At 39.9% G+C, this 14,249-nt stretch overlaps 1 protein-coding gene across 5 annotated transcripts in view; it reads left to right on the top strand.

The window, feature by feature from the left end:
* The window catches only part of FMN1 (formin 1), a 434,649-nt gene that overhangs the window by 229,953 nt on the left and 190,447 nt on the right, over positions 1–14,249 (top strand). For all 5 annotated transcript variants that reach the window (XM_063716551.1, XM_024232602.3, XM_024232603.3 and 2 more), the window contains 2 exons: positions 1,038–1,819; positions 6,262–6,412. In XM_063716551.1, coding sequence (XP_063572621.1) covers positions 1,038–1,819; positions 6,262–6,412 — 933 coding nt within the window. The remainder of the gene's footprint in view (positions 1–1,037; positions 1,820–6,261; positions 6,413–14,249) is intronic.

Below are 14,249 nucleotides of genomic sequence, written 5' to 3'. Positions count from 1 at the left end.
TGCCAGTGATTTTTATCCATCCATCTCTTCTAAGCTATGTACTTCCTGGGCTACCTGCTGGGATACAGACATAAAGACAATACTGTCACCAGTTTCATCTTGTGGAGTTTATCGTCTCATGGGGGAGGCAGAAATTAAATAAATTGACCAAAAATATTTAATTACTGTTAAACTGGATTTTGAAAACTCTAATCAAATTTTAAATTTGCTTTCCAATTAACCATAATAGGATGAATAGCTTTGAATGCTGAGGAACGGGCTGGTTAATAACTGCGAGTACACCAGCTCTGTGCTAATAAGTGTACAATTACAGACTCAGTGCATTAAAATAACTGAGGCAATAAGCATTAAAAAGGCTGTTGTTTTACTTTAAAGTGCTGTGTAAATAGAAGAAAATGGCATACTATAATATCTTCATTGTTTATGTTCCGTATTGCTTATTTATTGCTATATTATGAAACAGACACAAATACTGATCTTGGGCTGCTTTTATAGGGAAACTTTAAAAAAGTAAGTTATCGTGGCTTCTTCTCTTGCTTTTTGTGTCTGCTGTATTGTCCTGGAAACTCAGTGAAAGAGACATTCTAAGGAAGACTGGGAGAACAGCAGCTCTAAGCCAGAGGAGCTCTAAACCTATTTTTTTCTTTATAGTTTTCTTTTTTGAAACCAAACCCCAAAGTTATAAAACAGATAGATATTCAAGCATGTCCAAAGCTTTACTAAAAGTTATGTGTTTGATATGCAAATTGGGTAAGAGTTCTTAAGTAACAGATGTACTTTAAGCCTTAATCCATGAAAATTATCTCCCGTGAGCTCAGGCTGGATGAAATTGTGCTTTGACTCCTGCCTGTTGAGGTCCCTGGAAAATTCAGAGTGCAATTTACACCTTTAGGGATTCTTAAAAGAATGTCTCTGTATTTCCCTGCATTTATACGGGCCATGCTACAGTGGCACCGTGATGGTATTATTGAGTTTCTAAATTCTTATATTTGTTCTTAATAAACTCATTACTTCTTTCCCTCTGAATTTTCCTATAGGCCCAGTTTGAACTTCGGGCATTTCATATCCGGGGGGAGCATGCAATGATAACAGCGAGACTAGAAGAAACCATTGAAAATCTGAAACACGAGCTAGAACACAGATGGCGAGGGGGTTGTGAAGAGAGGAAAGACGTGTGCATTTCCACCGATGATGACTGCCCTCCAAAGACCTTCAGAAATGTGTGCGTCCAGACAGACAGAGAGACCTTCCTCAAGCCCTGCGAAGGTGAAAGCAGGACAACCAGAAGTAATCAATTAGTACCCAAAAAGCTGAATATCTCCTCTTTAAGCCAGCTCTCGCCCCCAAATGACCACAAAGACATTCATGCAGCACTCCAGCCAGTGGAAGGCGTGGCATCAAATCAGCACAAGGCATTGCCTCCACCTCCCGCACCGCCCTTGCCAGCATCCATCCCTCCCCCTCCGCCCCTCCCCCCAGGACTTGGATCTTTGTCTCCCACACCTCCAATGCCACCTGTGAGTGCTGGGCCACCGCCACCACCTCTGCCGCCTCCTCCACCGCCACCTCTACCTCCACCTTCAAGTGCTGGACCTCCACCACCCCCACCCCCACCCCCACTTCCTAACTTCCCTGCCCCACCCAACTCTGGAGGGCCTCCTCCTGCTCCACCACCCCCAGGACTTGCACCCCCACCTCCCCCTGGACTCTTCTTTGGACTTGGCTCTTCTTCCAGTCAATGTCCTCGAAAACCAGCCATCGAGCCCAGTTGTCCCATGAAGCCTTTATATTGGACTAGGATACAAATAAGTGATAGGAGGTAAGTTCTCCCCTATCCCATTCTCAGCACGTGAATTCCTAGGATTTGGCCCTAGTGATATTTTATTCTTACCAGGTCAATATCTCCATAGTGTAGCACCCATTATCAAGTGTGATACAGTGAATGCTTGGATAAAAAGGTTGGGATGTTTGGGGAGATTGTCTGTCTCCAGCAGGGCCTCTCTGTATTCTCTGAAGATGCTGGGAGAAACCATGTGTTTCAGTGTCAGGTTTTTTTCCAAGGCAAGTGTTGCATTTTATAGACTAGACAAGAGTCCGGATCTAAGCCAGGGCTTTCCCCAACATCGCTACAATTGATTAGTAATCATAAAGAATTGAACCTGATTCCATACTGTAGGTTCACTGAGGATTTTTAGAATTCTTTTTACTGTCTTGTTTTTAAATGCTGTAATCAACCCTATAATCTAGATATTTAACAGAAATGGGTATTTTTCAATTTTTATTAAAAGAATGAGACATGGCTAAGTTATTAGTTCCTTAGATCAGAGGAGAGTCTTAAAATATAAACTCTCTGTGCTTGAACTCTATTTCTTTTAACTGCTAAATACTCTCACATCTTCCTTTATATCTTGATGCCCTTCAGAGAAAGTGTCAGTATGTGGATAGCTGAAAGCATCTTCCATTTGTATAGATTGTTAAGCTGGGTTTATAAAGCAGCAAGATACAGTTGCCTGGAAACATCCATTCAAACAGATTTGAGTGTGATTTGTTCTGCCTTATTTCTGAGCCTGGAAGGAGGACAGTGAAAGAGATCTTAAGTTGTCTCTCGACCACTTTCTCCTTTAAAGTTTGTTTGTAAAGGACAGCAAATGTAGGACACATTTTACAACTTTTCCCAAGTCATGTGGTAATGCATTCTTCAATTTATATAACACTTCGCTTAGGGAAGGCAGGATATGAAACAAAATAACACACAACTCACAATGATAAAACAACCAGAAATCCCTGTGGAGGAGTGGGGAATACCCTAAAACTAAGCATATGTGCTTCATATTTTCCCCTTTCCTCTCACCAAAAAATAAGGGCCAAGAGTTTGTTTTTGGAACATCCTGATACTTCTTTTTTTCAAAATTCAATTATACTTTGTAATTTCCCAAATGAATGGTTCATAAAAAAGTGAGATGATCCTGTAATAGCTTCTGCCATTAACTGAAGTACTAGTATTCCCTTTTTCCCAAAAAGACTCAGACATTTCCTAAAAAATCATTTCCCAGAATATTTATTTTGAGTCATGTTTCCTTATTAGTGTTCTCAAATTAGTGCACAGCCATTCCAGGGCGATAGCTCCCACCTGTAAGCCCTGGACGAGTATGTCCGACAGCACGGGGAGCTGTTCCACACCTGTGTCCCACTAGCCTGCCTTCACTTCCTTCCCTGAGAGACTTCATGAGCAACAGGTAACTGTAGACCACAGCAGCCATCAAAGAGTCCCACTGGGAGATGTGGGCCCTTCACCCACGACCAAGGGAAAGCTGGAGATAATCATTGTCTGCATTGTTTCCTCCTTATGTAGTTGGCCATTTTGAGGAGAAAAACAATTGAATACTGAAGGTCTCATTGGTTTCATCATAAATCTAGGGCTTTACTTTTGAGCAAAATGAAAAGTAGATGAATAGGACATCAAGAGAGCCCTGCTTGGTGCGCATTTGAACCTGAAACATAACACGGGGGGCTGCCTGTCTATGATGTGTTAAGACTGCAACACGGGCACTTCCTGGTGGTACCATATATTCAGGTTCTTTTATTATGGGTCCCTCCAACTTTTTGTACCTATTAGCACTACTACTTTTAAATGAAAATGACTCAAAGAGCCTGTGGAATATTTGCTTAGGAGCAAAAGTGCAATTATTTGGGATACCTTCTCATAAAGGAGGCAAAATCGTATTTTAATATTTTGTGCAACTCGAGGAGTAAGTAGTTTATATAATGATTGCATCATAAATGTTGGTCTTGCTCTTCTGGGAAGCCAGAAACAAAATGTGAATTTTCAGCATTGTGTATACACTGCCTCTCATCTACCTAAATTGCTTTTGACTCCTGGTATGAACTGATTTTTTTTCTTTTGACGTTTTGCCTTCTTGGGTGTCTGTTTTGTGATTTCTAGAATAAGCAAGAGACACTTAAGGAAAAATAAATCCTCATCTAACTACCTTTTCAGCTTCTTAGTAAGTTTCTCATTTTCCTCCTCCTCTTTCTTTCTCTGTCCCCCTGCCTTCCTTTTGAGCTAGAATTGTATGTTCAGTGGTCAGTTGACCACCATGGCAGGTCATTCGTTGTGAAGCAGGTCCTTATGATTGCTCTACCAAATGCTGGCTGTCCCAAAATCACTGAGGCAGTGTTCCAAAATTCTTTCATTCAGTATTGGAAATACCTTTCCCATAGAAATAGTGTTGTAAATGGTGATCAGGTGTTTAAACTGATCACCGTTGACTCCCAAAGCCAATTTACTCCAGAATACAAGTGAATTATAATACTAGTTACACTGGCCTGACCTCAGAGTCCGTGGGGCTAGAGCCAAGCAGGTGCAGGAAGTGGGGATGGGGCTGAGCAGTTGGCCTGACACACTGCATCACCTCACTCTAGGTGTCACCCCTTGGCTGCCCAGAACCTTCCCGAGGCCCAGACCAGTGGCCCTTAACATGCCACATGCTCACTCCAGAATTCCCGGCTGACTTCCTTAATCAAGATCCTACTTCTCCCCACTGCTCCCCCAGCACCACAGAGATAAGCACTTAACATCAGTGGTGCTTATGTTTCAAGTTGAAGTTAAGTGAGTAGCAGAGGGGTATGACTGAGAGAGGAACACATACATGGATATACTTCACTGGAAATGTTCTAGCCCTTGGGTTGGGTAGTGGTTTCCCAGGTGTTCATTCTATTGTTATACTTTATAACTTCCATATGTCATACTATTACATGGTTCAACTACTGGCAAAATCATAATTTAAAAAATAAAAAATAGAGAAGAAAAGAGGTGAATATGGCCAAAACCAAAATGTCATATATCATGGGAAAGGCAGATCTATTGCAAAGTGTGAACATGCAGACCTGAGGAGCCAGGGCTGCCAACTGTTTTAAATACCAAAATCACCTGTAGTATCAAAAAATTCTGTGGACCATTCCATGTAATAATAGTTATCTTTTTAGTTTTCATTGAGAAAATATGTATGGAAATAAAGCTATATACTTTTAGATGTTATGGATTGTAACATATACATACGTTTGATAAACAATAAGTGTATAGATGACATTTGTGGGCATTGATAGTATTTTTTATTATTATTATTTTTGAGATGGAGTCTCGTTCTATTACCCAGGCTGGAGTGCAGTGGCACAATCTCAGCTCATCACAACCTCCGCCTCCCGGGTTCAAGCAATTCTCCTGCCTCAGCCTCCCAAGTAGCTAGGATTACAGGCGCCCACCACCACGCCCAGCTAATTTTTTGTATTTTTTAGTAGAGATGGGGTTTCACCATGTTGGCCAGGCTGGTCTTGAACTCCTGACCCCAAGTGATCTGCCCACCTCAGCCTCCCAAAGTGCTTGGATTACAGATGTGAGCTACCATGCCTGACCAGTGGACATTAATAGTGTTTGAAATTAAGATAAGAAAGTAAACATTTGAGAGATGTGTTCTGGCCGAGGGGACCCTGAGGAGTGACCACTGGAGTCAGCTCACAGAGGCTGTTCTGTTACGCCTGATTCTCAACAGCTTTTCTTTCTTCCCTTCAAAACTAGGGTGCTCTTGTTTCTGGAAGACAAAACAGCCCAGTTTCCCTATGGCTGCTTTAATTGAAATCCCATGAGGTGCAATGGAGGAGGTTTTTGTTGTTAGTATTGTTTAGGGGACTGAGATACTATGAATCATGTATTTTAAAATAGGCATAGCCTGTTTACGTATTAAGGATGCTGCACTGAGTTTACCTGCATGAATCCCAAAAACTGTATTTAAAAGTAGTTGAAAAAGTCCAAAGAGGAGGCAGGTCTTTACTTTGTTACTCCATTTTCAGTCTCCTTCAGAATTAGCCTGTCACAGTCTCAAATTGGTTATCTTTTCAGCCTTTATACGACGCCCATTTTTACACATCATGGAAATGCCACAGATTGAAGGAGGAGCAGCTTGGGTGCCCCCAGGAATCCGAATCCCAGGATTTCTAGTCCTAAGGAGTTTCTCTAGAGCTCTATCTTTGATTGTACCTGACAATTATTTTTTTGGAAATACGTCTGTGTGCGTTTTAATGTTCTATAGTATATTTTGACTTTAACAAACGCGTAACATAAAAAGTTTTTCTCCAAGCGTTATTAGAGTTTTATGTGTTTTTTTAGAAAAATGAAATTAAAAAATGGATTAGAGAAAGATTTCATTGTATTACATTCTCTCCTGTTTTGGTTCTTATGGTTAACTTGTCATTTTCTCTTTTAAGCCAAAATGCTACACCAACCTTATGGGACTCCTTAGAAGAACCTGACATTCGGGACCCCAGTGAATTTGAGTATTTATTCTCCAAAGACACAACTCAACAGAAGAAAAAACCTCTATCAGAGACTTATGAGAAAAAAAACAAGGTCAAAAAGGTACTGAGTGATTATGGCAAAGATGTAATTATATATTATACAGGGAAATGGTGTGTGTATATATATATATATATAATATATACACACATACCTATACATATATGTGTGTATATCATGGGAATTTATTACATATTCTGTGTGTGTGTGTGTGTGTGTGTGTGTGTGTGTGTGTGTGAGATTCATGGGAATTCATTACATGCTGTTGGTGCTTTCCCTGGTTTCATGAAATGTTTCAGAAGGTTTTGAGTGGCAGATGGCAAAGGGAGCCAATAGTTCATGAAATCTGTGCTTGCTATTTTGGCCATATCTTCTGAATTTTCAAAATTTAATCTGGACTTTTTCAGCCATTAATTCTGTTGAAATAAAAATAAAATTTAATTTGTAGTTAGTGAAAGTAGTCTGCAGGTTATATGGAAAATACGTTTTATTTATAAATTCATTCATTTAACAAATATTTCCTAGGGGTTTACTGTGCTAGGCATTTGTTCCAGGCCTGCACTGTCCAGTATGGTAACATGTGGCTATTAAATAATGAAATTAAATAAAATAATTTAGTTCTTTAATTGCACTAACCACTTTCCAATTTTGTGCTTATGCCTAGTGGCTGCTGTGTTGGATAGCACAGATGTAAAACATTTCCATTGTATAAAAAGCTCTGTTGGACGGCATTGGGATGTGTTGAGGGCAAAAAATAAAAGTAAAAAAAAATAATAATAATAAATCCTTGCCCTGTGGAGCTTATATTAACAAACACTAAACACAAACTCTGTCAATCACATAGTAGTGCAAGGGAAGGAGGGTTGACTTTAGTAGGGTGGGGGTGAGGTCTGCAATTTTAAATGGGGTGTTCAGGGTAGACCTCATTATGACGGTGGCTTCTGGGTAGTGACTGAAGGACTCAAAAACTGAGAGGCACCAGCTTTCTGTAAAAGAATGAGTTTAGGACTGTCAAGCAGTCAGAGACAACCGTGAGGATGAATCACACCTCTGCCACACACTGACTGTGAGATCTGAGGCAACGGTACTAGGTCCTTTCACTATGTGTCTGGGTCCCTGCACCACAGCCTGAGATGATGTCCACTCATAATGTTCTCTAAGTAGTTATTCAATGAGGTAATCCATGTATCAGGCTCAGCATACTGCCTGGCTCACTGTCAGTGCTCAACATATGATAGCAACTCCTGTTTTTGCTACTGTTACTACCACGGCTATCATTTCCCTGTTTTAGTGGATTTTTGTTTGGTTGGTTAGTTTTTCTTATTTTTAATAGTAGCAGAAATGGTGTTGAGGAAAAAGTATAGTACTCTGTTCTGCTGTTGACTTGCTATGTGAGCTTGGGCTGGTTGTCTTCCTTGTTGTATTTTCCCTTCTCTATAAAAAAGGATTAACAGGCCGGGTACGGTGGCTCATGCCTGTAATCCTAGCACTTTGGGAGGCCGAGGTGGGTGGATCAGCTGAGGTCAGGAGTTTGACACCAGCCTGGCCAATTTGGGGAAACCCTGTCTACTAAAAACACAAATATTAGCCAGGTGTGGTGGCAGGTGCCTGTAATCTCAGCTACTCGGGAGGCTGAGGCAGGAGAATCGCTTCAACCTGGGAGGCAGAGGTTGCAGTGAGCTGAGATTGCCGCATTGCACCCCAACCTGGGCAACAAGAGCAAAACTCCGTCTAAAAAAAAAAAAAAAAAAAAGGATTAACAATATCTGAATCTACGTGACCCACCAATATGTTGTGAAATTCACATCTAAGCAGGTTTGAGGCAGTGTTTTGAAAAGTGTATAATGTTGAATGATACTATCAACCCTGCCCTTTTTTTTTTTTTTTTGAGACGGAGTCTCACTCTTGTCATCTAGGCGGGAGTGCAATGGTGTGATCTCGGCTCACTGCAACCTCTGCCTCTGGGGTTCAAGCAATTCTCCTGCTTCAGCCTCCCAAATAGCTAGGATTACAGGCATGCACCATCATGCCCGGCTAATTTTGTATTTTTAGTAGAGACAGGTTTTCACCAAGTTGGCCAGGTTGGTCTCGAACTTCTGACCTCAGGTGATCCGCCCACCTCACCCTCCCAAAGTGCTGGGATTACAGGCGTGAGCCACCATGCCAGGCTACCTTTCCTTGTTAAATTATATCGTGGGGTTCATCATCAGTTCATTTCTCAAGTAATGTAATGATTATGAAATTAGCTGCAAATTACAGGGGAAAAAAGGAAAATGTCTGAATTCAGTTTTCTGTTAATCAAATCAGATTTTCCCACTGACTTCAATTATGGATAAAAATCATGATCAAAATGTTTCTCAAGGTCACTGTAATTGTGTTGTCTTGAGAAAAATATCCAAAGAAGTATTAAAGGAAAATTTTAAAAGGCTATATTGCATGGAACAATTTGAATTTTTCTAATAAATTGGCCCTGTGACCCCACCCAAATCTCATGTCAAATTGTACCCACATGTCTAGGGAGGGACCTGGTGGGAGGTGATTAAATCATGGGGGTGGATTTCCCTTTCCGTTGTCCTGATAGTGAATGAGTTCTCACGAGATTTGGTTGTTCCATAAGTATCTGGTGTCGCTCTCACCGCACCCTCTCTCTCCTGCTGCCATGTTGGTAGTATCTTTATAGCAGTGTGAAAATGGATTAATACAAATAGTAAGTTCCAGACAAATCCGGGCAAAAAAAGGTCAGCTGATTTACATAGAATGTATTCCCATGCAATTAGATTCATATGAGATGGAGGTAAGCCTGCTTTGTAGCCAGGCTGGCTTTTTAAATGCCATCTATAGGAACAGAAGACTTGTTTCTACCTGAATGGCAAAAGGAAAATCTCTATATTCCAAAGTCAACTTCAGTTTGCCTCTTTCAGGAAGACTTCCCTGACTAACCAGAATCTCCTCTGAATGCTTTCTTATGCAGGATCGTATTAAACTTACTTTTGTTCTTTATTGCTTCTTAGATTGCTATTACTCTTTTTGTTTCTCTCCAGATGCTTGAAAACATGTTGTTTACTCATAGAACTATTCACTTCTGTTTTGGTGAATGAATATTTGTTTTTAAAACATCAAAGCATTTGGTCATTTATTCTTATTTCTTTTCTTACAATAGTTTGCCTGTTCAACAAAGGATTTTAACTAAGGCAGTTAGTACTTGATACATTTATTTTGTTTCTCTGTCTGAGGGGGAAAATAACACTTCATTTAAACTCTTTAAGTTTTCTGAACAGGGTGGTTGCCATTGCCCCATGAAATCTGTAAAGTTGGGTAGTGCTTGCTTTTTTCTGTAAGTGGAGGCAAAAAATTGGGTCTACTGGGCTTCGTGGTAATATGCAGCTTAGAGTTTTCAGTGAGCTTTGTGTCCTACCTTAGAGCTGAGGTTTTAAGTTTTAAAGAAAATAGCAAGCTGAATTGATGCCAGAAAACTCCAAACCTGCTTCCCATGATCTTTCCTCCACGCCTGTGGCCAGATCTCCAGCATCAAGACGGATCCCTTGGTCTCTTCTGAGAGTCAGATGTTTGTTTTCTTTCCTCTTGAAAATGAAAGTGGTTTTAGAGGTGATGAGCAGCTGAGCAGTTTCAGCATTGAAGGCCAACTCCTTCAGCTGGATCATGGATCATGGAATGGTTCCCATATGAGAAGACCAGGAGGATACTTGCCAAATAGGTCTTTTTATAATGACTGAACAAGAGAAACTGCTGGGTACATGACTGGATTTCAAAATCCTGGATTCTGAATCTTGGCTATAGGGCCTCAGCCAGCATTGAAACGTGAATATAAATATGAATATCTTTTTTTTTTTTTTTGAGACAGAGTTTCACTGTTGTCGCCCAGGCTGGAGTGCAATGGTGCGATCTCGGCTCACTGCAACCCCCACCACCCGGGTTCAAGCCGATTCTCCTGCCTCAGCCTCCGAGGTAGCTGGGATTACAGGCACCCACCATCACGCCCAGCTAATTTTTATATTTTTAGTAGAGACGGGGTTTCACCACATTGTCCAGGCCAGTCTCAAACTCCTGACCTCAGGTGATCCACCTGCCTCGGCCTCCCAAAGTGTTGGGATTACAGGCGTGAGCCACTGCACCCGGCCATGAATATCCCTTAAATAGAGCTGGTCCTCATCCCTCAGCACATTTCACATTTGTATTTCTGAAGTAATGGACAGAATGATCAAGAGTCTGTGGAACTCAGATACTAATTTCTAGCTTCAGCTACTAAAATAGTATTTAAATTTCATATCACTGGCACTTGTTTAAAGTAAGCATGTATGTATATGTATATCTTCTCAAACTAGGCAGGGATCCTGTTCTGTAATATCATGTAGTCTAGGAATTAGAAGAAATCTTATCCATCATCTTAGTTCTCTCATGTGGCACATAAGAAACTAAGACCGAGAAAGAGAAAGTGACTTGTAGGGGTTTGTACACCTTTAACTGGGAAAACATTGATGATGATGAACACTTGTTCATCAGCATGTGTCTGCATTTCCCCTTTATTTAAATGGTAACTTGCCACCTTGTTGATAGCATCAACTTTTATTGGGGTGATTTATTTGAAGTTTATGAATGAGAGTAGCCATTATTAAAAACATCAACAAAATATAGCCACACTTCTGCATATCCAAAGTATTTCCTACATTGTGTAATTATCCACGGTTTTCTTCAGAGTCTTCCAAGAGGAAGCCAAATCTTTGAGTAAAAAGATGTGCTTTCTATGTAACTCCAGCAAAAGGCATATATAGATTTGGAGCTGGTGTTTTTCTTTGACCTTATCAATTCCATTTAAAATGTTAGCTATAATAAAATAAATTTATTACTAATTATTACAAATTTCTATTGCATATTTAGGTAGGTGCCATTCTCATTTGTGATACTAGACCAGTCTGCCACGACAAACATAGCAGTAACCAAATTAAGAACCAGAGCTCAAGATACCAGCTCTCAATGGAACCACCACCACTTGCTACTATCTCTTATTTTTTTCTTTCATAACATTCAGAAAAAGTCATTTAACCCTTCTCACACTGATTTCTTCTCTACAAAATTGGGAATAACACCCCCTTAATATGGTTATTACAAGGATAATATGAAATCATAAGAATACGTTAAGTATTCTTTGCATTAATCTCTTAGTTTATGAACTAATGTGAAAGCTTTGGAAAGAAATTCTTAAACATCTTTGATTCCCGAGGTTTTTAAGGTCTTAAAGCATTAGTGTGTCAATTCCTAAAACTATTTGCAAATGGGAATCTCTAGGTCATTCTTGTTTGTTGATATTCATGGAAATATCCCACAACTTCCTTTAGTGATACATTCGGATATCTAGTAGTTCATGTCATGTTTGTATAGTCTCTTTTCACTGAAAGATAAAGAGTTTCCCCTGTCAATATGTCATATTTACACTGTCTCTAAGTGACATTTGTTCCTGAGCAAGGTAGGTCAGCACCTTGACAAGGAGCCAGAAATCCACCTTCATTGTCTGTGATTCTTTCTCCTGGTTCCTGTTAAAAAAAAAAAAAAGAGCTGCTCTGATAAACTTTCCAATTGTGTTTTAAACTTGCCCAACAACATTCTGAAAATCAGCATGATCTGCCAATATTCCTTCTTTTTTGAGATGCCATGATCTGACTAAATTATAAATCATCTCTGTTTGTTTCCTCTTCTGTAAGATATGTAAAAGCATTCCTCTCTCCCCCTCTCCCTCTCTGTCTCTCTGTCTTTTTAATAGATATTTCTTAAGAATTAATGAGATAATGGCTGTTCCCCAAGCACTTTGGGGGAAGGGGGTTGTGATGGTTCAGCAGACACTAGTCTGTTGAAACTTTGTGGTGCCAAAAGCCTTCAGCATTGATTGTAATTTGGTCACTTTGGCAAGGATCATAGCTGTAATTCTCAAATCCCAGACTTTGTGTCTCAGTTTATTAGGGAGGGGAGAAGGGTGGAAGAAGAACATTGTTTGGAAGCCTGAACATAAATTTATAGGGTTTTCATAACCTGTTGCTTTCCAAGTTTATATTATTTCAGCTTTGGTGTACAAAGATAATTTCTCTGGGCTCCCTTGGTGTAAGGTATGTGCATTAGTTTTTTTATATAGGGGGTGGCGATAAGTTTGTCTACCCCTTTACATTTTTCACGTGTTGACAAATGAGCAGTGGGGTTAGGGATTATCATCTATAGAAGTGAGTGAAATAACTTACCCATGTGTTGATTGTACTAATATATGACCTGGGGGCCTAAATTAGCGCTCTGTCCCGATTTCTTGAGTGATATCTGGAATGATCAGGGCTTTCCTGTTCTTCAGTTTAAGGACTCCTGACTGGCCACATTTACTGAAAGGAAACAGGAGCTCCATGACAGGCACCAGTTTACAAAAATTCCACCTTGTGAATTTATTTGGAAATGAGACAGCCCCAAAAGTTAAGTTGTACGTTTATTTTATTTGCTTATTTTTTTTAAAAAAAAAAAAGGTGGTTAGGACTTTTCAAATATGAATATCAATGATTCTTTCAGAATGTTGAATCTGAGTATTATTCTTGGAGTTCAACCATGTTTCTCTTGTTGGCTGTTAAACAGTAACTTAATCTGGATTTGTGTCTCCAGCCAGCTGCATTTAAGATGCTCTTTTCCTACCCCACACCACAAGAGGGCACCTTAGAATGCTGAGATATGAAGATAAAAGTCGCATGGATCCTAGAACCCCAAGAATGGGAACCTGGAAGAGAGTAACTGCCCCTCAGCTCTCTCTTTAGTCTTCTTATATCTCTGTATTGTGGACCATGAGGCCAAATTTCACATCAAATTACCCACACAGAGTATTGGGAGTCAATTGCATATTAGAAAGACGTGAAGGTATTAGCAGAATAAAAATCATTAGTAGCCATGGTTCCAGTGCTTAGAATGAATGATTGCAGTATAAAAATATATGAAATATTAGAGTTAGCCTCTTTGGGACTGATTCTGGAATTCCCTTCTCACCACACACACACACACACACACACACACACACACACACACACACAATCTTTAAAATCTTCAATATCTGAAGAGAGTGAAAAGCAAAAATTTATTTGAATATAGATTTGGGGTTATCTGTTTGGAAAACACAAAGAAGTACAGGATATGCTATGAGAGAACCATTCTAAATATTTGTGCTTTAAAAAATATTTATCTTCTTGTTGAGGAAAGTTTTGAAGTCTCGCCTATATTTTCCTGAATCTCATTCATTTATCCTCAATCCAGGCCGTTTTCTGAGATTGTGTTATGGGTTGGAGCTGGACAACAGGAGGAGGCTGAGTGCCTGTGCTTGGGACCTTGATGGTGATAGTGAGTCCTCTGGCCTTCAGTTCCAAGCTAGCAGTATGTGAAGATGTAACGAGAATAGGGAAAGATCATATATGTATACTTAGGTTGCAAGTCCAGGTCACATGGATGCTTTTGAAGCTGAACTTGTAAGTGCTTTGCAAAATACACACATCTCCCATGTACGTGATAGTCAAAACAGCCCCTGCACATGCCCTCACAGGCACATGCTTAATATGAACAAAGAAGTCTCAATGACCTTGGATTTATTTGATGTCGTTCAAGTGGAGATTAAAAAATAAAGATATCACTAGTAGTGCCACTGCTAAATGAGGAGTTTTGGTTAAGTGCCTGTCATATATTAACTAATTTGATCTTCGAAAACCCAGTGAGACGGTTCCTATTGTTGTTCCTGTTTTATACATGAGAAAACTGGAGTTTAGAGGGTTTGGGCAACTTGTGTAGTACCACATAGTTCTAAAGAGCAAAGGAATGTTTCCAGCAACATCCCCAGAGCTTATTGTTTTGTTTGTTTTGAGACAAAAAGTCTCAC

Source organism: Pongo abelii, chromosome 16, assembly GCF_028885655.2.
Source record: "Pongo abelii isolate AG06213 chromosome 16, NHGRI_mPonAbe1-v2.0_pri, whole genome shotgun sequence".
NCBI classification, from domain to species: domain Eukaryota; kingdom Metazoa; phylum Chordata; class Mammalia; order Primates; family Hominidae; genus Pongo; species Pongo abelii.
This window is presented reverse-complemented; position numbering and strand designations above follow the sequence as displayed.